This window comes from Zalophus californianus, chromosome 11 (genome assembly GCF_009762305.2).
Source record: "Zalophus californianus isolate mZalCal1 chromosome 11, mZalCal1.pri.v2, whole genome shotgun sequence".
Lineage (NCBI taxonomy): Eukaryota > Metazoa > Chordata > Mammalia > Carnivora > Otariidae > Zalophus > Zalophus californianus.
Window position 1 is genome coordinate 62,210,673 of NC_045605.1, and position 23,015 is coordinate 62,233,687.

Below are 23,015 nucleotides of genomic sequence, written 5' to 3' on the forward strand. Positions count from 1 at the left end.
AACACTCTAGCCCTGCTGCTGAAGGTAAAAGCTGCGACACCTAGGTCTCTCGCAGATATACAAAATAAATCCTCCCCCCGTAGAAATTCATAAGAAGGAAGGAAAAAGGGAGAATGTGGATGAAAAGTATGAAGGAAGGAATGGAGGTGCGCCATGCTGCGCAGATGGTGGGATAGTATCCAGTGGTCCAGTCAGTGGCCAAGAGGCTATCAAGGATATGAGGGGAAATGTTACTATCCAGAAACCTTCTCTTGATTCGTTCCTCTAAGGCAGAGGTTTCAATTTATTGTAAATGCTAACGGTGGAGCAACTGACTGGAGAAGCCCTCAAGGTAAAACCTAAAACTAAAGGTGTCCAAATCTAAACTCATTATCTCACCCCTTTTATGGGCCTTCTAAGAAGTTTCACTGGGGTGAGAAAGGACCCTCCGCAACACACACACACACACACACACATTTGCCTGGATGCAGGTACACTTTGTCCATCCGTGTGAGTGGCACCACCATCTACTGGATTACCCAAGCCAGAAGCCTCAAGCTCATCCTTGACTACACTTTCACTCAACATGAGGTGAACACAAATGTTTTAAGTTTACTTGTGGAATATTTCAAATATATACAAAAGGAGACTTAACAGTATAATGAACCTTCATATACCCATCATTTGGTTTCAATAATTATCAACTCCTGGCCAAGAGTTTATTATGATTTGACAAACATCTATAAGAACCATGTACCAGGTCCCAACCTAGAACCTAAGGATCCAAAAATGAATCAGATTTAAATGTAACCCAACCTGAGGGATATAACATCTGACCTTGGTTCTTGAAAGACAAGTAAGTACCCATAAGAGGAAAGGTGTCCTCATTCATTCATTCATTCTCTTTCAACAAATAGTTATTAAATGTGAGGCACTGTCCTTGGTACTAGGAACATATAAACAAACAAGATTCAGTCCCCATCTTCATGAAGCTTGAATAACACGGGAATGAGACATTAAACATGTGGTTAGAAATGTGATGAGTATCTTGAAGGAGATGTACACGATGCTATGAGTGCACTAAATTTGGCCTGGGAGGTTTGGGAAGGCTTTCATAAGGAAGTGACACTTATGTGAGGGGAAGGGGTAAAGGAGATGGAGGTCAGCCAGAAGAGAAAATTATTCCAAGTCCAAGGAGAAGTACAAAAAGGCCAGTATGGATGTAATAATGGTGAAGTATTCTTATTAGAAGTATTCTCGTCTTATTAGATGAGCTGGAGAGGGTGGTTACGTACCAAGTCAAAAAGGGCCTATTAGGCTGAGGGTTTTGGACATTATTTTAAGGGGAATGGAAAATCATCAAAGTGTTTGAGGCAGGAGAGTGGCATGTCCCCCCTTGCATTTTAGAAGATCGCTTCCAGCTGCTAAGTGGAGAATAGATAGAGCAAAATTGGCAGTGTGGGGACCAGTTAGAAGGCAGTTGGTGTTCTAGGTAGCAGATGATTATAGTGGTAGGAGTAGGAATGGAGAAAGTTGCATAGGTTTAATAAATATTCAGTAGGTAGAATTCACAAAAAGTAGTGATCAATCAATTGATTGGCTATGGAATAAAGAGATGACATCCAGATTTCTGCTGGAGCAAATGAAAAAATCCAGAAATATCACCCATTTACAAAACAGAATACTTGTCTTCCCAACCCCATTGAATAGGGTGGCTGCAATATTCAGGAAAATCTCTTCAGATAACCAGAGACACACAGATAGTCGGGGGTGGCGGGGGAGGGTGGAGAAAGGAGTCTAATTAGCTAAGATGTAAAAAGGAAATTGTACAGTTCACATGTAGTGCATGTGAAGACACACACAGTCTTCATGAATCCCTGAACTCTTCCTAGGTCTGCAGAGCTTCCTGATCAATGGGGAGTCAACCTGTGTCCTTCATCCATCCTCTCTCTATTGTATCTCTTCCCCACTTCTGATGTTCTCCACGACCTAGGAGCAACCAGTAGCCTATGAATTGCCTTAGATGCTCAGTGTGTTGTTCTGACCAATATAGGTCCCTCTGAGACAGCAATCTTTTAAAATCATTACCTTGGACCTATTTAGGAAAAACTTGAATTAGAAGCACGTCTGTCCAGAGTCACTTACCAAGAGTACTGGCTTTATCCTATTTGGATTAATAGACCAACCATTTAGCATTACCAGGCAGTTGGCACCATATATGGGAGAATAGATCTTTCATCTCTCTTAGCAGCGAAAACACTTAATGAAGCAAAGGCAGCCTTTTCTACCACTACATATAAGTATTGCTTTGATACTGCAATCTTTCTTGTAGTTGATTCAATAAACCCTCTTTCTTCTGGGTGTTGTTATCATTTGAAAATCTATAAGGAGTAAAATCTTTCCAGATGAATGGAATTCATAAGTCACATGCTCGGCCTGGCAAGGGCTTGCTCAGTACCCTTCTTCAGCAGGACTATTCTAAAACATTCCCAGGAAGAGGATATAGGGTGAGAAGAGAAAAGGATCCAGGCCTGAACCCTAGGGGGGCCAGCATTTGGGGAGCCGGCAGAGGAGAAAAAGGCTAAGAAGAAAACTGAGAAGAAACAGTAAGAGAAGAATCAGCAGAGAGTAATGTCATGGAAGAAATCCAAGGGAGGAAAGACTTTCAAGGAGGAAGAAGTGGTCAACAGCATCAAATGCAGCAAAGATTTCCAGTAAGTTCAGGGTAAAAAAGTATCCTTTGAATTTGGCAACATTGAAGGCCTGGATCCCCATGATATGATCTCTGTCAGCAGAAAATGAGGGCAGAAGCCACAATGCAGTGAATTGAACAAATGAAAATGAGGAAGTAGAATGAGTGCAGACCTTCCTTTTGAGAAATTTGGAAGGAGGAATAGACTATAGTGAAGAGTGATATGAAGTTAGATTCTGGTTTTGTCTTTTTTAAGATGTTAGAGACTTAAACACAGATATCAACTACAAAAAGATACCAGTAGAGAAGATGAATTTGAAAATAAAAAAGATGATGAGAGATGGAGGGAGATCCTGGAGGCAACAAGAGGAGGTAGGATCAAGGGCTTGTGGGGAAGAATCGGACACCTTAACTTTATAGGCTGACGGGAAAGGGGAGAGGGATATAATAAAGTGGAGCAGGAAAGAGGTTGAAGGGTATCGTGCCCAGGGATATCAACATTTTCAAAGTCTTTAGCTGAGGAAGGGAAGAAGTTTGGATGGAGAACAAGAAAAACCATACAAGGTAAGTATTATCCCGTTGTGAACATGTCATTTTTGTTGTTGATCTGCACAGCATGCACCCGCCCCCCTTCCTTTTGGTAGCAGCACATAAGTGTTCTTTAAAGATCCATCCCGCCCCACTCTAAGTCTATGTGGTTCAGACAGGAATCACCCCAGTCTCATACCCACGTCAGTGGCTGGGTTCCTAACCCATCATCAGGTCAAAGTGATTAGGTCAGAAATGGGCACATGATGAAATCAGATCCAGGAATTTTCCTGCAACCGTTGGGCAAGAGGTACTCATAGAAGGCAAACCTGGTGGACATCCTGCCACCGGGAAAGATGAGCCTGCCTGAGAACAAAGCCAATTCAAAGAAAGCAGAGCTAAGGGGTGGAGAGAGACAAATGCCTGGTAACATCAATTTAACATGTGTATTTACCTCTGCCTAAATTCACATAAGTCAGTAAATTTCCTTTGTACTTAACATTAATTTGAGTTGGGTTTTATTACTTGCAACCAAGAGTTATGCTGAATCTGTGTGGCAGATATTGCCTGCCAGAACTCATCCCCACACCCACTCTTTTCTAATCTCCCCTGGAAAGGGCTGGAAATCTGAAAAACACATTTCTCAGATGCCTTTGTCACTTCATTCCAGTTAGGTTCCGCCAGTGGGAACCATCACATGAGGAAGGGAGAGATCCTCCAGCTCTTGGTGGTGCCTCCGGCAACAGCAGCAGCAGTGGTTGCTGCCTAGCAAAAGCAGAAGTGGTTCCAGGAGCATCAGCAGTACAAACTGCAGGTGCATTAGCAGCTAGTGCAGATTTGTGGGTTCCGGCCTTGATCTTTGGGCTCCCCTTTTCTCCCTTTTGCTCCTCTAAACCAAGATTAGTGGTAGTTTCCTGGTCTCTGGGTAACTCTGCTTTCCTTTTTATGTTTCTCCGGACTTCCCTTACAACTTTGTTCTTGTTGTTGTTGTTGTTTTTAAGTAAGCTCTGCACGCGACATGGGGCTTGAACTCACGACCCTGAGATTGAGAGTTGCATGCTCTACTGAGTCAGCTAGGCACCCTCCTCCCTTACGACTTTGTAACAAATTCTTTGCATTAAATCCTTCTCTACTTGGAATATCTGGAGTGATTTCTGTATACGTACTGAACAGTCATTGATACGATACACATTTCTATTTGGCATACACGCATGCGTATACACACACATACACCATTCACAAGGCTCAGAGAGGCTATTTCTCAAATATACAGAATTAGTAATTCCAATCCCTAGCTGGGATTGGAATTCGGACATGTCTGATTCTAAAGTTCTCACTCTTTCTCTACCTAACATTGGCTTTTGTATTTCTTTTCCTTTTTTATGGCTTGATTAAATAGACGTTAAAGGGGACAGAAATAAAAGTATTTTTTTTAAGATTTTATTTATTTATTTAACAGAGAGAGACACAACAAGAGAAGGAACTTGTGTTCCTCAGCAAGCTTCCTGCTGAGCCAGGAGCCCAATGCGGGGCTCGATCCCAGGACCTGGGATCATGACCTGAGCTGAAGGCAGATGCTTAATGACTGAGCCACCCAGGCACCCAGAAATAAAAGTATTGTTAAGGAAGTTGTTCAGGCGATCGACCTTGATGTTCAATTTGGGTAGGAAAAGAATGGCTTTGAGACAATGGAGGACTGGGAGATAATAAAGGGATCAAACATCTCTAAAGGCAAGGAGCTGGAGGAGAATGAAGTTGTGCAGGAGGCAGAAGGATAAAGATAAGAAGTTGTGGTCACAAATGGGATGGAATTTAAGGAAATTTTTCACAGGTGGAGCAATTGTGAATAATCACTAGGGTTAGAGTTTGGCCGTACTAATTGGATGGCTTCACCAACTGAGAGAACAGTCAAGAGGTTGGAAGATGATGGCCATAAGAATGGTATGGCTCACTTGCATGATGCCAAAGAAGGAGAAATTTAACCTGCATAGAAAGAGGAAGAGAAATGGTACAGATGTGTATGGAAGTCATACTAAAGCTAATACCATTGCCCATCTATTGGGACAGCTACAGGGAAAGGAGGAGGGACCCTGGGGCAGAGCCTGATCTCAGTTAAAGCTGGAGGTAAAGAGATAGAGTGTGTAAAGAATATAGAGAAGCTTATTAACCATGGAGTGAATTACAAGAGGTACCATGGGAAGTTTGGGAAGGAGAGGTGCAATTATGAATGGGGAAAGGAGCTGTGGAGCCGTTTGGAGGTGAGATTTCTCACTTTCCCTCACCCCTCTATCCAACCTATCAGCAAGTCCTATAGACTGTCTTCTAACTATTTTTTGGTGCAATTTCTTTATTTTTTAATTTAAATTCAGTTAATTAACATGTAGTGTATTATTAGTTTCAGAGGTAGAATTCAGTGATTCATATACATTTATTGTATATAACACCCAGTGCTCATTATATCACATGCCCTCCTTAATAGCTATCACCCAGTTACCCCATCCTCCCACCCTCCTCCCCTCCACAACCCTCAGTTTGTTTCCTATGGTTAAGAGTCTCTTGGGGCACCCGGGTGGCTCAGTCGTTAAGCATCTGCCTTCGACTCAGGTCATGATCCCAGGGTCCTGGGATCGAGCCCCGCGTCGGGCTCCCTGCTCCGCACACAGCCTGCTTCTCCCTCTCCCTCTCCCACTCCCCCTGCTTGTGTTCCCTCTCTCGCTGTGTCTCTCTCTATCAAATAAATAAATAAAATCTTTTTTAAAAAAAAGAGTCTCTTAAGGTTTTTCTCCCTCTCTGATTACGTCTTCTAAATATTTTTTAATCTGCCTTTTTTCTCTTCATTTCCATTGCCACCCAGTGCCCAGGCCTATGTGGTTCACCACCTGGGCCACAGTGCCAACCTCCTCAGTGGTCTCCTCACATCCACTGTGGCCTCCTTTCACTCAGTATCCTCTCTGCCACAGAGTAATCTCTAAAATGCAAACCTCAGCATGCCATGCCCATGTCTAAAATCCCTTAGTAGGTCTTCATTGCCCCAAAGACAGACAAAATCCATGCTTCTTAGCCTGACATGAGCTGACAAGCCCCTGCCTCCTTCTCCAACCTCATCTCCCACCAGCCCCTCATTCAGCCCTCCTAAGTAACTGTGGTTCCCAATCCTGGCTATTTCATCTACTCTGGCTTTTTATTTTGCTCAGGTCACTTCCTCTGCCTATAATGTTCCTGGCATGGAAGTGCATAGTAGGTAGTGAATATATATTTGCTAAAGGACTTCCATACATTCTACTCATCTTTTAAAATTCAGATTAAGTGTTATGTATGAAGCCTTTCCTAAATCCTCCATCCCAGGTATTGCTGATTCAACTCTCCTTTGTATATAGGCTCTTCCACCTTAATATCTATCTCACTTTATTGCACTTATCTAATGCCTTGTCTGGGGTCCCCTCTTGACTCTAATGTAGAGTTGGAGATTCTTGAGGGCAGGGACTGTGTGATTCATTGAATGACCCACTGTTCAGCACCTAGGAGGTGCTGAGTGGATGAAAGAAGCATGAGTGGGACCTTTTCTGGGAGTTCCCTGGAGACAAGCTAGAGGCTTCCCTGTGACAGAGCAGGTAGGAGAAGAGAAGAAAGAAGAGACTTAAATTTCCTCCTTTGATAGAGAGGAGGAAGCTAACCTTGAGTACCAGAGTTGCTGGATAACTGTTTAGACACCTCTGAGCTCTCTGGCATGATGCAGTGATGGCCCCAGATGTAGAACATTGAATGAATAAGGCCCAGACCTGAGACTCTGGCCTTATCCCCACCTCTCAGATTGAAGGAGGGACACCCAGCCCTATGATAATCATCCAGACTCCATCAGGGATGAAGGGGAAGGCTCAAGATACTTCTTGGGAGTGGACCCCACAGCTCTGGTGCTTCACCCCTAACCTCTGTTCCCAGCCATAGCCAACCTCAAGCCCTGGGTGCATCCTGATCTAAGAAGCCCAGATTAATCTCAGTCCTCCCTCCCAGCCATTGAGGCTGGTGAAGGGACCTTAGGCAGTTCTGGTCCAGTGGGACCTGGTGCCTGTCAGAAAACACTCTATGGCCTGGCCTCCCAGTACAAAGCCCTGTGTGGCAGTTGGAACTTGTCAGTCTACCCTTCTATCCACCAAATTCCCACAAAGCAAGGGGCCACCAGGTCAGGAGGGGTTGGCCTTAAACCAGATGAGGCCATGGTCCAGAGTGTGAGTCTACTTCTGGGAATTTTCCCCTCAGCCCTTCCCTCCCTTGCTTCCCACAGCCTCATTTGAACTTGACAGCCTCCAAAGAGATATTACTAGCTTCTCAATTCAAAGAAAGAAATGAGACTGCTCCACAACCAGGGCCCCACAAGTCCAGCAAAGAAGCACTCTGGCTTTATTGTGAGGAAAACGGAGAAGGAGCTGCGCCAGACTCATCTTAAGAGCCCTCCTCTCAATGATTGCAACCCAGGAGGCTCCCCACTTTCTGGGGCTGGGGAAGGGTCTTGGCTGTGCTCAGTTTCTCCGCATCACTGTAGCAGTACAGATCGGAGCCATGGATGAGGTACAAGCCAGGACCATTGGCAGAACATGAATGTGGGCCGAGGGACTTCTCCATACACAGGGCCCCGTCAACCTTCTCATGGGGCCAAGGAAGCTCCGTCCACGTGGCTTGAGGTCCTAACTTCAGGTCCAGCCACCACAGCTTCCGTCCTGGGAAGAAGGCACCAGACAAAACATAGCTTCCACATCACGGGATCCTCACCTTACCCTTCCCCAAGCCCTGATGGGGATCTATGCCATGGAGAAATAGCAGAACAAGCCACCATTCAGCATCCAGATTCCCCTCACCTGCCATAATGTGGAGCAGAGAAGTCCCAGGACAAGTAAAGGCTGCATCCACAGCCTCAAGGTTGATCCCATGAGGGCTCCCAAATTCCTTCTCCAGCCTCTTTGGATAACCATCTACTAGAGTATAGCCTCCCTTTGTCAGGAAGATATATACCTGAGTGCCCTGGAGGACAAAGGACGTTAATCAGCATAGAGCTGGATACTCTCCCAGTCCCCATTTCAAGCCTCTCTCCCAACACATACCTGGATTAGGTAGACTTTATTGTCCCAGGAAAAGGCAGCATCCACTGTTGAAGGACCCTGGGGCCAATGATGGACAATGGGCCAACTGTGCCACCCATCCTGGCTAGTGTCCAGACGCCAGTAGTGGGACCCTGTGGGGTATCAGAGGTACCTCTAGTGCTGATGGTAAAAGGCCAGGCAGTGAATAGGCAAGTAACAGGTGCAGGGATAGGTCCTGAGAGGGAGGAGAGAATACATCCAGAGGCCAAGAGGGTAGAGGTCAGGTGAGAGGAGATAGAGCAGGACTTGATCAGCAAAGTTGGGCATGGTGACCTGACTGGAGCTGGAGTCACTAGGGCCTGACAGAAGGGCAAGCATGGAGAACAGTGGCTAAGGTGCCAAGTGAGGCCAATGTCATGGGGTTTGGCAGCGGCTCCCTATGTATCTCAGACATCCATGTACAGAGATACTATAGACAATGAGGGACAGTGACCAGAAGTTAAAAGAGAAGCACCACAGCATGCTCCCACCAAGTGTTCTCATTCTGGCTGTGTTCTCTAATCCCTTGAGGTGGCAGGAGAATGAGGGAGTAGCCAGACCAGTGCCCTAATTTTCTTCTCCCCTTCTCATAACAATTTATTAATGGAACTAAGTTCCCATTTACCTTTCCTTCCTTAACCACTTCACTTATACTTGTTTCCCTCCTCCACTGAAACTGTACTCTTCAAGGTCGTCAGTGTCCTCCAACTTGCAAATCTAATCGTCACTTCTCTGTCTCCATCCTGCTCCACCTCTCAGCAGCATTTGACTGCTCACGACTCTCTTCTTGAAATATCTTTTTTTGGATCTTGGCTTCTGTGATACCAGCCTCTTCCAGTGTTCCTCTTATTTTTTTTTTTTTTTTTTTACTACCCTTCTCTTTAGCCTGATATGTTATATTGGAATCCTCCAGTTTGGGCCTCTTCACTACCTACACTCACTCTTTTGGTGATTTCACCTAGTCTAGGGCTTAAAATACCATCTATATGCTGATGACTTTGGATCTGTTCTCTTCAGCTTTCATGGACCTCTCCTTTGGGCAGCAGGCTCAAACTTAACTGCCTACCCACTATGTCCATTTGGGGCCATTAGGCACCAAAACCCTACAGTGTCCAAGCTGATGTCTGCTCCCTGCCAAACACACACACACACACCCCTACCTACTCTTTCCTTAATCTTTCCCAATTTTAGAAAAAGGAACCACCAGTCACCGAGTTGCCTAGTCCCAAAAAGCTAAGTCATTCTTAAGACCTCTCTTTTTCTTTCCCCACTCCAACCAATATTCAATCCATTAGTTAATGCTGTCACCTCGACCTCCAAAATATATCAAGATGACTCCTCACCACCCCTGCTTGCTATAATCCTAGTCCAAGCTGTCATTGCCTCTAATCCAGACCGCTGCAAGAACTACTATACTTGCTGGATCCCCTGCTTACACCATTGTATCTCTTATGACTTGTATGCTCCAGGATGATCTTTAAAAAATAAGTGAGAACATATCACAGCCCTGCTCAAGACCCCCTCCTGGCTTTCTTTCATAGTTGAAAATCCTTACCAGGCATATGTAATCTGGCCCCTGTCTCCCTTTTTCAAGCCACTCACCAGCTCTTTCATTGTTCTCTAGCCACTCTGGCCTTCTTTCCTGATTCCTCAAAGTATTTGCTATCCATCCTCCCTAAAATGCTTTTCCCCTAGCTTTATTTACCTAATGCTTAAAAAAAAAAAAAGTTTTTATTTAAATTCAATTTAGTTAATGTACATTGTGTTATTAGTTTCAGGGGTAGAATTTAGTGATTCGTCAGTTGCATACAACACTCAGTGCTCATTTCATCAAGTGCCCTCCTTAATGCCCATCACCCAGTTATTCTATCCCCCTCACCCCCCTCCCCTCCAGCAACTCTCAGTTTGTTTCCTATAGTTAAGAGTCTCTTGGGATACTTGGGTGGCCCAGTCAGTTAAGCATCTGCGTTCGGCTCAGGTCATGATCCCAGGGTCCTGGGATCAAGTCCCACATCGGGCTCCTTGCTCAGCGGGGAACCTGCTTCTCCCTCTTGTGCCTCCCCCTGCTTGTGCTGTCTCTCTCTTGCTCTCTCTCCTCAAAAAAAAAAGAGAGAGTCTCTTATGGTTTGCCTCCCTCTCTGATTTCATCTTATTTACCTAATGCCTTTTTATTACTGAAATCTCAGCTCAAAAACATCTCTTCAAAGAAGGGGCCCCTCATTTCCCTCAACTCTACCTCATTATCCTGTCTTAATTTCTTCACAGCTTTTTTTGACACCTAACATTTTTTATTTTATATTTAAAAACATCAACAATTTTTAAATCCATTTATACCAGCTCCAAATGGTATTTGGGGATGAGCAACATCCTGATGTTCCTAGAACACTTCACAACTACCTAAAAGTATCTCTTCTTTCTCTTTCTTTTTTTTTTTTTGAGAAGTTTCATTTTTTACTCACACATTTAAAAGCAATAAGAAATATTTTAAAATATCTCAGTGCAGATACATTTTTGACTTCAAATCACCTTACTGCGTTCACATCAGCCTCCCAACTCTTCTTTCTCTTTCTTATTGTCCTCTCTCCCTCTAGCAGGCTCCATGAGGGCATGTCTCATCTGCCATGTTGGCTACTGTATCCCCGTGCTTTAGAACTATGTCCAGTGCTTCTCAGGTGCTCAATAAATATTTGTTGCATAAATAGCTGGTCTTCTCACTATAGCCACAAGTTCCCTTTATGGCTGTTTACTGGGCATATCATAGTGACTACATATCCACCTTCAATTCCTCTTGAAACTACCCCTATTTTGAGAATGAGCTGTGGTGCTCTTTGTGCAGAGGAAATAAGTGATGAGCCCCTGATGCATCACCAGGCAAGGCACAGACTGACCAGTAAGCACTTCAGTGTGGTCTAGAATAAAAATATGGGCTGGGTCAGTCAGATTTCCTCTCTGGCAACCCGAGTAGGAAAAAAGAGAGCAACAGAGGCAGTTCTCAGTTGGACCTGAGGCTGAAAGATCATGAATAGGAGAAGGGAGAGGGCATGATGGGCCTTGTGCAAGCCAACATTGTGAAAAAGCAGAAAGAATGGGTAAGAAGCTAGAAGGCAGAGAAAAGAGAAAGATATATCAGAGAGGGGAGAGGACCAGCCCTATGCTGAGTAACTGGGTCACACTAGTGTTGTCACCAAGATGGTGAGTTCTCACCTCAGCTGGGGATTTTTAACGTAACAGTGTTCTCTCATCAGCTAGGAAACATATCTAATACTTTTGATTTAGGAGTTCAGCTGCATTCTATCCATGGCCACATGGCCTGGAGGTTCTGTGATCTCTCCATGGCTGGGTATTCTCTCTACATCTTTATGTGGTCCCTGTGGCCCTGTTTTCTCAGTATCTCTACCTACCTACCTACCTCTATCTCTGTCTCACTTTTTCTGTCTGTCCTCCCAATGGTCCCATGCTCTCACCATAGCTGCATGTTCTGATAATTATGTTCTTACTATGACATATATTCTCAGTATAAGTCTATATTTTCACTGCAGGTGTGTGTTTCATCATGGATGAATGTTCTCATTACAACATGCATTCCTGTTGTGGGGATATACTCTCCTCATGACTGTGTCTTTTTCATTATAGCTTGGTAGTCATATCTGATCAGATTTGTCCAGGGGTTAGGAGCAAAAAGGATTTTCACTATTCTATGTTCTCACCACTATTTTACATTCGTATCTGATCATACATACGTCTTAGGCTGAGTATTGTTTACTCCTTCTCTTGGAGCTATTCTCAAGGGTAGATCAAGACTCATCACTATCTGCCTGACTAACACCAGAACATCCCTAGGTATCATTACATGACTTTCACCAGTTAATGCCACAGGTCTGGAGAGAGGTGTCTCTCTGGTCACTAAGAGTAAAAACCTCCTCAGGCCAGCAAATCTATCTCCTAAAGGTCTAAGGGACCCAAAATTTCTTGTCTGGTTCTCAGCAATAGGAACATCTCATCCCCGGGTAATGCTGTGCCCAGAGGCCTGAGCTAAGAATGAAGAGGCACTTGGAAAAAGATGGAGCTGCTAAGGATATGCTTAAGGGGAGCTAGAGGACCTGGCAAGACATGCAAGAGCAAAGGGAATATGAGGAGTCCTAGGGACATAAAGAGGGCACAGGCCCGAGAGTAGACAGTACTGTAAGGTAAACAGGTAGATGAAGTTAGAGGCCTGGGCAATGAGAGACAAAGTTGAACAATACGCATCAGAGGAGATGAGGGATAAAAAACTGCATGCTGAGGATGCTAAGGATGGGATTCAGGGGACAAAATAAGGCACGCGTGATGAAAATGGAGGCAGTCTATCAGAGATGGGGGACACATGGAAGAGACGGGAGGGATGGAGGGCAGAGGCGGGGGCGTCAGGAGGCATCTCTCACCACTGAAGGCATATGTGGCACCATGGTTGTCAGTCAGCAGTGCAGACAAGACTAGATGTGGGCTACAGCGCATAGCCCCATGGCCACGATGGGTATCGTTCCCATGGCCCGTCCCATTCCTGTGTCCATGGCCTGGGGAGAGAAATAGGTGAGGGGGAACACAGAGGGAGGCCAGAGGTCAGAACGAAGTCCGAGGTGGGAGAGACGGCTGGGGTTAGTGGGGATGTAGACTTCTTCCATAGCAGGACAACTGAGAAGGTCCAGAATGGAGACTGGGCTAGGGCAAGGGCCAAGTGCTATACCACAGAATTAAGGTAGGAGCTAGGGTATATGGGGTCTGCAAACTCAGGGAAGGTAGATGAATTCTAGTAGATTTCAGGGACCGGGGCTTTCTCACCTCTGCCAGGGCAGGGTATGAAGTAGTCTCGAACATCCAGAGGGTACTTGGGAAGCACCTCTCCCGTGATGGGGTGGAAGCGCAGGAACTGGTTACCCCGGAAGCAGTAGTGGCGGCTGAGCCAGTACAGGGCAGAGGAGCATTCCCCAATAGCTGGCCAAGAGCGCTCCTTTTTGGTTCCCGTAGCCAAGTCCCAGAACCACGTTTGGTTACCTTTGTCCAGTCAATCAACAAACATTCAGTGAGGCCAGGCTATGCCCTCCCTTATGCTAGCATTGGGCCCCGTAATGGGCCAGATATGGTCCTGGCCCCATGGAACTCACAGCCCAGCAGGGAAACAGTTGAAGAGAGTGATCATATAATAAAATTCAGCAGCAAAATGCATATGATTGGCTCAGCAAGTGCAGTGAGGAGAGACAGGGAAAGGTTTCCAGAGGTGATAGTTAAACTAATACCCGAAGCAGGAATCACAAGGCAGAGAAGAGCAGGAGATGGAACTCCAGAGAGAGGAAAGTCTGAAGCTTGAAGCAAATGAGGAGTACAGGGAAGAGCATAGAGTCTCTGGAACTTCATACTCAAGGTAAAGGCATGATGAGTGTCAAGGCTGGAGAGTCAGTAGGAACTTGGTCATGGAGAACCTTGTACGTAAGACTAAGGAACATAGATTTATCCTAAGGATCATGGGGAACAGTGAAGAACTTTTAGCAGAATTACACCCAGTTACCTCACCCAGGGTGACTTCCTCTCCTTTCCCTATTTGACCTCTAGACCATAACCAGCTTCTCTATTTCTTCCCTTCCTTGGGAAGCCACATGGTGCTCCAACACCACCACCATCCCTGCCACTACCTCAATCACCACCAACCCACCCATTACTCCAGGCTCTCTTGTTCCAGCCTGCGCTGACCTTTGAAGAAGAGGACACCCTCCTGTTGGCATTCCCCACGGTGACATTCCACAGCTGCATCCACCGGTGATGGGATTCCAGGAAACTCTTCTTGGAGCAACTTCGGATAGCCTTTCTCCTTCTCAGGAGGATACACCCAGACTTTGTCTCCCTACATACAAATCACTCTATTTTTAACTGTGGACCCCACATACTGCCACCTGCATTCACACATAACATCTTTGATCTATTGCATTTATACAGTATCCCCCCCCCCGCAGCCCTACACACTTTCAATCCACCTGTGGACGACAATGTGCTGCCCCTTGCACAAATACATACTCTTAGTTTGTGCAAATCCTGCCACTGTTGCTATAGCACATGCACACATCTGACCACTCCCATGACACACTTATCTGTAATACCATTAATCTTGGCAAACATATCCACAGTCATCCTGCGATCATCCATCCATTCATATATTCATTTGTTCATCTATTTATTCATCCATTCACTCGAGTATGCTGAATGACTACTATATGCCAGATATTGTGAAAGGCACTGGAGATAAAGGGATGACAAGACTGTCTCTGCCTTCCAGGAGTTCACTATAGAAAAGCAGAAAGGTTCCTAACAATCCTAGCCATGCAACCACCAAAGTGGAAACATGTGAAGTGCATTGGGAATATAAGGGGAGTGCTTAAGCCTACATAGAGAATTCCTGGAAGGCTTCACAGAGGAGGAAGCATTGGGGCCAAGAGTTGAAAACTTGAGTAGGAATTCAGTGGGACAATTGTGGAAAGGGTGTTACCAGCAGAGGGAGCAGCAGGTACAGAGCATGCTCAGAAAATTACAGGTAGTCTCCTGTAGGTGGCACAAAGTGAATGTGGCGGGGGAGGAGTTAAGCCTGGAAAGTCAACCAAAGGCCAGATCTCAAGACCCACGCGTACCTGCCTTGCAGGAATTAGCACAGGGTGGTGACACTTAATGAAATAGGGGACACAGGGCGCCTGGGTGGCTCAGTTGGTTAAGCGACTGCCTTCGGCTCAGGTCATGATCCTGGAGTCCCGGGATCGAGTCCCGGGATCGAGTCCCACATCGGGCTTCCTGCTCAGCAGGGAGTCTGCTTCTCCCTCTGACCCTCTTCCCTCTCGTGCTTTCTATCTCTCATTCTCTCTCTCTCTCAAATAAATAAGTAAAATCTTTTAAAAAAAGAAAAAGAAAAAAGAAATAGGGGACACAGCAGAAAGGGTGGGTTTGTAAGAAAGGTAGTAAACTCAGTTTGGGGGATACTGAATTTGAGGTACCCACAGAACATCTAAGCCAAAGATATCTGCCAGGAAATTGGAAAGAGATATCTGGAGCTCTGGGAGAGATCCAGATCTGGTGCCCACAGCATAGGAAGTCCTCAGAGCCGCGGTAGCGGTTGAGATCATGCAGGGAGGGTGTTTTGAAGGGCTGGGACAGATCACCAAGGAACATTCAGGGACTGGCTGAGGACAGGAAGCTGGAAAACAGCAGGAAAGAGGCAGGAGGGGACAGAAAGCTGGCAGTGAGGGCTGCCCCAAGCACACAGAGCCTTGTACAAATCAGGAGAAGGCGCGCTTCCTCTACGCAGACACAGCCTGGACCAGGACATGGGACTTGGTGAGCACAGCAGGCTGGACTTCATCTTCCCCTCACCCTTTGGCCAGGTGCCATTGTTATGAGCAGCCTGGTCACCATACGAAGAGTCCGTGAGGCAGAGTGATGGAGACCAAGGGAAAATATTACCAGGAAAGAAAGGATGGCCAGCAGCATGAGGAGTAGCAGAGAGGTCTGGACAAAGATTGGGCCTGAAGGATAGCCTCTGGGTGCTGTGCTTGCCAGGCCCACATGCACATACGTTCCCTCAGCTTGAGCTTTTTCAGGAAAGGAAGGCACAGGGGGAGAAGCCTGGAACCTACTGTAAGGCATCCATGCTAGGGTCACCTGAGGGAGGGTCTCTAGTGTCCATTCCAGCACTTCCCGGCCCTGCCCTGACCTTGGCCCAGCAGTACCTTGATCAGGAAGACGCTGTTGTGACCACGGCGGAAGGCGGCATCCACGGGGCTGGTGAAATTCTTCCACCTCTCTGAGATTAACTCCCGGACCCATTTGTGACTCGTCCACACAAACTCCCCTGAAAAACACACACTCACTGAGGGACCCAGAACAAACTTTTGGCCTACTGAGATAGGTACAGAGAAGCTGTGGGTGATGCCCTCAGATAATTCCTAAGATCTCCCACAGACAGATACAACCTCGGAGAATAGGACCAGGTCTGCCGTCCCAAATGCCCCAACCCCAGCCCCTCCTACCTTTAAAAAACAGCATGGCCCCATGTTCATCCAGGGTGGTAGCATCAAAGCTCCAGCCATCCAAGCAGAGTTCTGGGGTGGGGGTGGGGACATGCAAGTAAAAGACCAGTCAGGTAATATAACGCAGAGACACAGCCAGACAGACAGACTCGGGGAGTCAGGGCCTCACCGGTCACGTCTGGGTTCACTCTGGTCCCACTCCCACCGTCGGTCCTGTTCCCAGGGGTACCGTCCCTAGAGAGAAGACAGATGGTTGCCTGGATCCACTGGGCCCAATCCCTCTTCCTTAGCTCCTGTCTTCAAACTTGCCCCAGCCTCAAAACTGGCCCTATGCCACTCTAGCCCAGTCCCCAGTCCTTCCCCACCTCCAGCTTTACTCACGGAGGAAGAGGGTGGGCAACAGCCAGAGACCACCACAGGCCCAACAACCCCAGTGCAACGGGTATGCCCCATGCCCGAGCCATGCTGAGATGCCACAGGACAGCTCTGGGCACCTGGCTCAGCTCCCTATATAGAGATGGTGGCAGCACCACCCCCACCACGAGCCTGCTGATGGTCCAAGTCCCGTCTCTCAGAACTATGCCAATATTGGATGATTACGTCAGTGCAAATAAGGTCAGGGTCTGGACAGAAATCTGAGTCCAGGACTAACTCTTCCCGGCAAGAGGCCCCATGCCCCTTCAATGACTTTTGAGCAGTAACTAGCCCATGCCACTGAAGCCCAACTGTGACTCTCATCACCTTGATGATGGGTCAAGGAAGGATGTAGATTAACTGAGGATCACCTTTCTGTGGTTGGATTTACCTCTACAATGTGGGAGGAGAGAAGCAGAGGAAACTACCATTTTTGTGTACTAAGTGTCAAGCCATGCTCTAAGACAGCTAAAGACACTGATACTTACATCTATTTAGCAAACACACTTAGAAATACCCAGAGAACAGCTTTTTCCAAGCTTCCTCAGGGGTCTTTCTGGGGCATTCCCAAACCCTTTCAGCTTTGCCCTTGATGGGTCAATTATATTTCACCGTCGCCAAATGTCCAAGTCCCATCCCCGGCCCCACCCCTCCTGGCAAAGTACTTAGAAAGATCACCTGGGAGGGAAGGGCTGAATGGGGCAGAAAGAGGTGTCTCTCTCTTGCATATTGCATTTCTAGTGATTAGTCTTTCTTGGTAATTTCCACCTTAAGGGAAAAGGACTTTATTTACCCATCACAGAATAAACAGAACTGTAACTGGGGTTTCACAATATTTACTGCTGAGTCTTGCCTAAATGCTATCTTCTCAACGAAGCCTTTCTTGACCACCTTATCTAGCCATTTCTGACATTTGCATATTTCCTTCATGTCACTTTTTTATTTTTTTTATTTTTTATTTTTTTAGATTTTATTTATTTCTTTTGACAGAGAGAGACATAGTGAGAGAGGGAACACAAGCAGGGGGAGTGGGAGAGGGAGAGAGAGAAGCAGGCGTCCTGCAGAGCAGGGAGCCCAACGCGGGGCTCGATCCCAGGACCCCGGGACCATGACCTGAGCTGAAGGCAGACGACTTAACGACTGAGCCACCCAGGCGCCCCTCATGTCACTTTTTTAAAGCGTGAAATTATTTCATCTACTTATTTGTTGTTTTTTTTCTTTGTTTTGCCCATCTTGTTTACCATTACATTCTCTCCACCTAAAATAGTACCTGGTGCATAATAGGTGTTCAGTAACTCTTTGTTGAATGAAAAAAAAAAAATGGATTTCACCTACTGACTGGCATTGCTAACGTTGCAGCTGAATTCCTAACAACTTTCTCTCCTTCTGGGGTGAGGGGAATATCGGGAGTTGAGGTGTGTTAATGATGGGAGGCGTATGGTGGCCCAGGGGTCACAGGTCCCCTTGTCACTGCCCTTCATCTGATGGTCTTGTTTCTCTCTCCATTGTCCCATCCCCACATCCCTCTCTTCCTCCAGCCCTGGGATCCCACCTGTTATCTCTAGCATCTGCTATCTTCAGCACTCCTTGGGGCCACTCCCAAAGCCTGCCCCATCTCCATCTGAGACTTGGCTGCTGAATCAAAAGACAAATATGGGCAGTCAGCTATGGGCTAGGCTGAGGTTCTAGGACGCCTGTTCCCTAGTCCAGCCTGAAAGGGCCCTGATCCATCTGAGATGGCTCCATGCCCCTGACATTCCACTATATAACCTTAGCAAAGACCTCAGATTCCTCTTCTACTCTGCAATGTTTCCTCCCAACAGGAAAACAAAGATGTGTGGGGCCTCTGGAACATGTCACTCTGCCATCAGGCCCCGTGTTCTCACTTCACTTATAAACGAAAATGTGCCTTTTAACATCATTCCTCCCCACTAGTTAGTGGGCAAAGCTGGACTCCCCAAGCCTTTGGCAGCATGGGCAAATGCCAGGGCTCCTAGGGCAGATACCTGACACCCACCTTCTCCCTACTGCAGGGCATCCCTGGTTGGACCTGCTCCGCCCCAGTTTCTGGGCACTAGGCACAGGGAGCACCACCCTAACTCACTCTCACCTTTTTTTTTTTTTTTTTTTTGCCTCTCAGTCTGTAAAACCTCATATAACCTTCCTGGGGTTCTTCCTACTGAGCATCCAGTGGCCCTTCATCGGCAACCCCCTCAACCACTGTCTCTAGCTCCGGACCTGTGCCTACATGTCCTACAGATTTCACTGAGCCTGCCAGGGAAGAGGGAGGTTTTCACACTGACTGAGTCACAAACACTCCTCCGAAAATCCACGGTGAGGGGGTCTTCAATATATATCATATTCAATACATACCTATATTATCAGGATGCTGCATAGCCCTGCTGGTCCAGGGGAGCAGCTAGCAGCCTCCTTTGGCCTAGCAGGACTCTGAGAACATATACTGGATGGGATTTTTCAGCTTAGCCTCTTTTTTCCCCACACAGCACTGGTTCCCTTCACAGCACCCCGGGTGCTATCCAGAAGAGTGATTTGTGGCACTTTTTCACTACTGTTTCCTAATTCTCTTTTCTACCCTAAGGGGTCTTAGGTAGCATTATAGGAGCCTTCCCCTGCCCTCCCTGCTCCCCAACCTCCCCATCATGCCCTCCCCATGCCCCTGCCCATCTCCCCTGGCCCACCTTCACAGGGACTAGACAAGCAGCGTGTCTGCACAAGCAGGCAGTTCTGTTGAAGTTCAAGTTCTGAGCAGGAGCTAAGAGGTGGAGTTTGGGAACCGAGGCTGTGGCTATGTTGGCCATTCTGGTGTCCGTCACAGGGCACAAGGCAACTCTTCTCAGGGGACCCACACTCAGCCCAGCAAGGCTGGCCTTGCTTCTCTGCTCACTTGAGGCGGCCATTTCTGCTTCTCCAGAGTCCCTCCCAGCTTTCTGGCCTGGGCTGAGAAAGTGCTTGTCCATACTTGGTCCTGAGCGCCCCCTGGAGGCCACAGGGTTCAGTGCACACCCACCCTTCAACCAGAGGCCAGAGGCTCAGAAACTGGCTCTCCATAGCCTTCTTGCCTCACTCCTCTCAGCCTGGCTACGGGGCCTTAGCGGTACCCCTTCCTCTGCAAACCTCTGCTGCCCAGAACAGGTTTGCGGGAACCTCAGTCTCTTGCTTGATTTCCTGGGGAATTCAAACCCAGAAAAAGCCAACCATCCCTTTTCCTTGTGGTCTTCCCAATCCTATCCAGCAACTCCCTGAAGGGAGTCTGAATGTGGGCCTGCAAATGTCTTCATGGGCAGAGCTTCCTCTTGCATTGCACGGGCTACATTTAAACTGGACACTGACCCACTGTCCCTTGGAATGACTGTGTCCAGCCTGCCCCACCCCTGGTCTGAGTTTCTGATCTCAGTCATTTCTCCTGGGGCCCACTGAGGGCTGCATGTGCTGGGCCTGCAGCCTGGGGCTGTATTCTCCCAGGAGCAGAGCCTGGATTCCTTTTCTGTGACTTAGAGGGCTTGGGATAAAGCTCCAGGCACCAAAAAGAGCTAGCTGCTCCCACTGACTCCTCCAACCATGCACGTCTGCTCTTGTTCTGGCTATAATGGGCCTCCCTGCATAGTCCATTCTTGCTTCTCTATGAATAAATATACTCATAATTTGCCTATATTTCTTGGGCACATGTATGTGCCTGGCACTGTGCTTCATATGGATTATTTCATTAAATCATAAATATGAGATATATATATAAAATCTCATATATATATATATATATGATACTATCTGTCCCATTTTACAAATGAGGGAACTGATATTAGGTATCATAGCCAAATCCCACTGTTAGCAAGTGGTAGAGCTACGTGAAGTTCTGGCTGCCGGACTTCTCAGGCTGTGCTCGTTACTCTATCAAAGGAGGTGCTGATACATGTGTAACAGCCAGCTCTCCAGCAGGGAGAAAGCCCTGATTTGTAGCATGTGCTAATTTCTGTGGGTAAATCTCCTATTATGGCCATCGTCAAGCTACAAATAAGACATCACCAAAGTGGAATTAAGAAGAAGTGCACAGTAATGTACTACTTACTATATGGTGTTTCCACCGGGCAGATACAATAGGTGTAAATAACCTGGAGAACACAGGTAAGAGTAAAATGCAGTAAAATAATTAGGAAGTGATGAGTTTTGAGTATTATATTGGACTTCAAATTTACATAACTTAATTTTTAATAATGGCTGGGTTTCAACAACCAGCTGTCAAAATTCCTGAAAATTGAACCATGAGTCCTGTGAGCCGGTATGAACCAGTTCCAGCACCCCACTGCCCACCAGACTGCCTTAGTGGACAGGACAAAGATGTCATCTGCTTTATTCGCCACTATTTCTTCAGTTCTTAGAGCAGGGCCTGAAATGCTGTATGTGTTAGTATTGAATTCTATTGTTCCTACTTTCTGGTCAGACCTAAAATTTATCCACTTCTCTCTGCCTCCCTCAAAATGCAAACACCATCATCTCTTGTTTGACCACTGAAATAGCCCCTTCCTCCCTGCTTCTCCTGCCCCTCTAGGGTATATTCTTCATAGCAAGCACAGTCTTCAAAAACATGCCTAAAAACACCTTAATGCTCCTGCTTAAAAGTTTTGTTCTTCCTTGAAGACAAAAATCAACTTTAATTCTACTAATCAGAGAACACCACTATGAACATTTTATCTAGTCTAGCCTTTCTCTATTCTTCCAACATCCCTTCTGAAACAAAGATGTAATTTTATAAAAGCTTTTTCTTCCTTAGTGTACCTCAGACATTGGCATTTTTAAAAGGATGCGTATAATTCCACTATATATTTAAGCAAAACTTTATATAGCTATTCCCAGCTGAGGGACACTTCAGTATTTCTAGGATTATTTTTTTCCTATTATAAGTAAAGCTGTGATAAACATTGGTGCTCACACCTCTTTGTGCCTTTCCCAATTTTTTCTTAGAAAACATCTGCAGAACTGGAAGACTCTAGATGATTGTAAGGTATCTATGGTCTTCAAGGGGAGCAGTTTAGAGAGGTTGAATTTTGTTCTGTTTTTTATTCTCACTTTTCTTTCCACCTCACGGAATCGCTGTCCAGCTACCTGTTCATCCCATAAGGCATCCTCTCATCTCTGGCACTTAAACCTTTCTGTGCTTTACTAGGATACTCCAGATCAAATCCAAACTCTATCTGACTTAAATAATCCAACACAGGCCTGACTCTCCAAACTTGTTCCTTTCCTCTCTTCCTCCACTTCACCCAGGCCTCCTTTCAGGTCCTTCAATACACCGAGATCTTGACCCCTCGGGACATTTGTACCTGCTCTTCCTTTGTCTGGAAATCTCTACCTTCTCTTCTTAACACGGGTGGTTCCTTACCCAACCCCCATCCCAGCCTGCAGGTCACTGCAGGCCTTCCTTGCCCACCCGATTTAGCATCGTATTCTTCTAGGTATTGCATTCTATTCATTTCCATCACAGCTTTAACAGGCTGCCATTACACATTCACACCCTTGTGTTTACTTGTTTGCCTGCCTTCCCCAATTAACTATAAGCTCTGTAAGGGCAAAGAACATTTCTGTCTGTATTCCCAGGGCCCACCATTCTGACCAATAGCAAGTGCACAGAAGTGCTTGTTGAATGAATAAATGAACCCGCTGGCCATATATGGCCAGAGGGCTGTTCTGATGACCTGATTGCCCTATATAAGACAGGTGTGATACCTCGTGGGACCACAAAATAACTTTCTGACCTGGCCCAGCGGGGGCTCTGCTGCAATCCCCAAGTCTGTAAAGATTATTTAAGATTTATGCCAACTAAGTCAAGGCTTTGCCTCTACTGCCAGGCACTACTTCCAGCTACTTCTGGGCCCAAGGCCTAAATTGGGAGGGGGGGGGAATGCCCACTGTGATCAGGTCAAGAGGAAGTGAGTAACCCCACCTTGAGATACTGTCTGCATGACTTAGGCAGACAACCCACATTGGTATCTATGGAAATCAGCCCCAGCAGCCTGTTCTCCGTCTGGTAGGAAAGCCATCTGGGGCTTCCCACCCAAGGAAGTTCATTTTTATTGCCATTTTATCCCCCTGCTTTTAGATGTCAAGAATGTGAGTGTGTGAGAAGTTTGGGAACTTTGAGCTTGCATCCTCAGTGCCACCGTTGGTGCTTTGTCACAAAAGGGGTACATACACCTGAAACTAGTGTAACATTCTGTGTCAGCCATACTTCAG

At 46.4% G+C, this 23,015-nt stretch overlaps 1 protein-coding gene across 1 annotated transcript; it reads right to left on the reverse strand.

The window, feature by feature from the left end:
* Window positions 1-7,566: 7,566 nt before the first annotated feature.
* HPX (hemopexin) lies at window positions 7,567-16,975 on the reverse strand. The gene is made up of 10 exons (XM_027580732.1): window positions 16,737-16,975; window positions 16,525-16,589; window positions 16,356-16,427; window positions 16,056-16,177; window positions 14,038-14,188; window positions 13,132-13,344; window positions 12,735-12,866; window positions 8,296-8,426; window positions 8,053-8,215; window positions 7,567-7,914 (listed from the first exon to the last, which is right to left on the reverse strand). Exons 1-10 carry the CDS (start codon window positions 16,817-16,819, stop codon window positions 7,655-7,657), a joined length of 1,392 nt encoding a protein of 463 aa, XP_027436533.1. The 5' UTR covers window positions 16,820-16,975; the 3' UTR covers window positions 7,567-7,654.
* Between the last annotated feature and the right edge of the window lie 6,040 nt (window positions 16,976-23,015).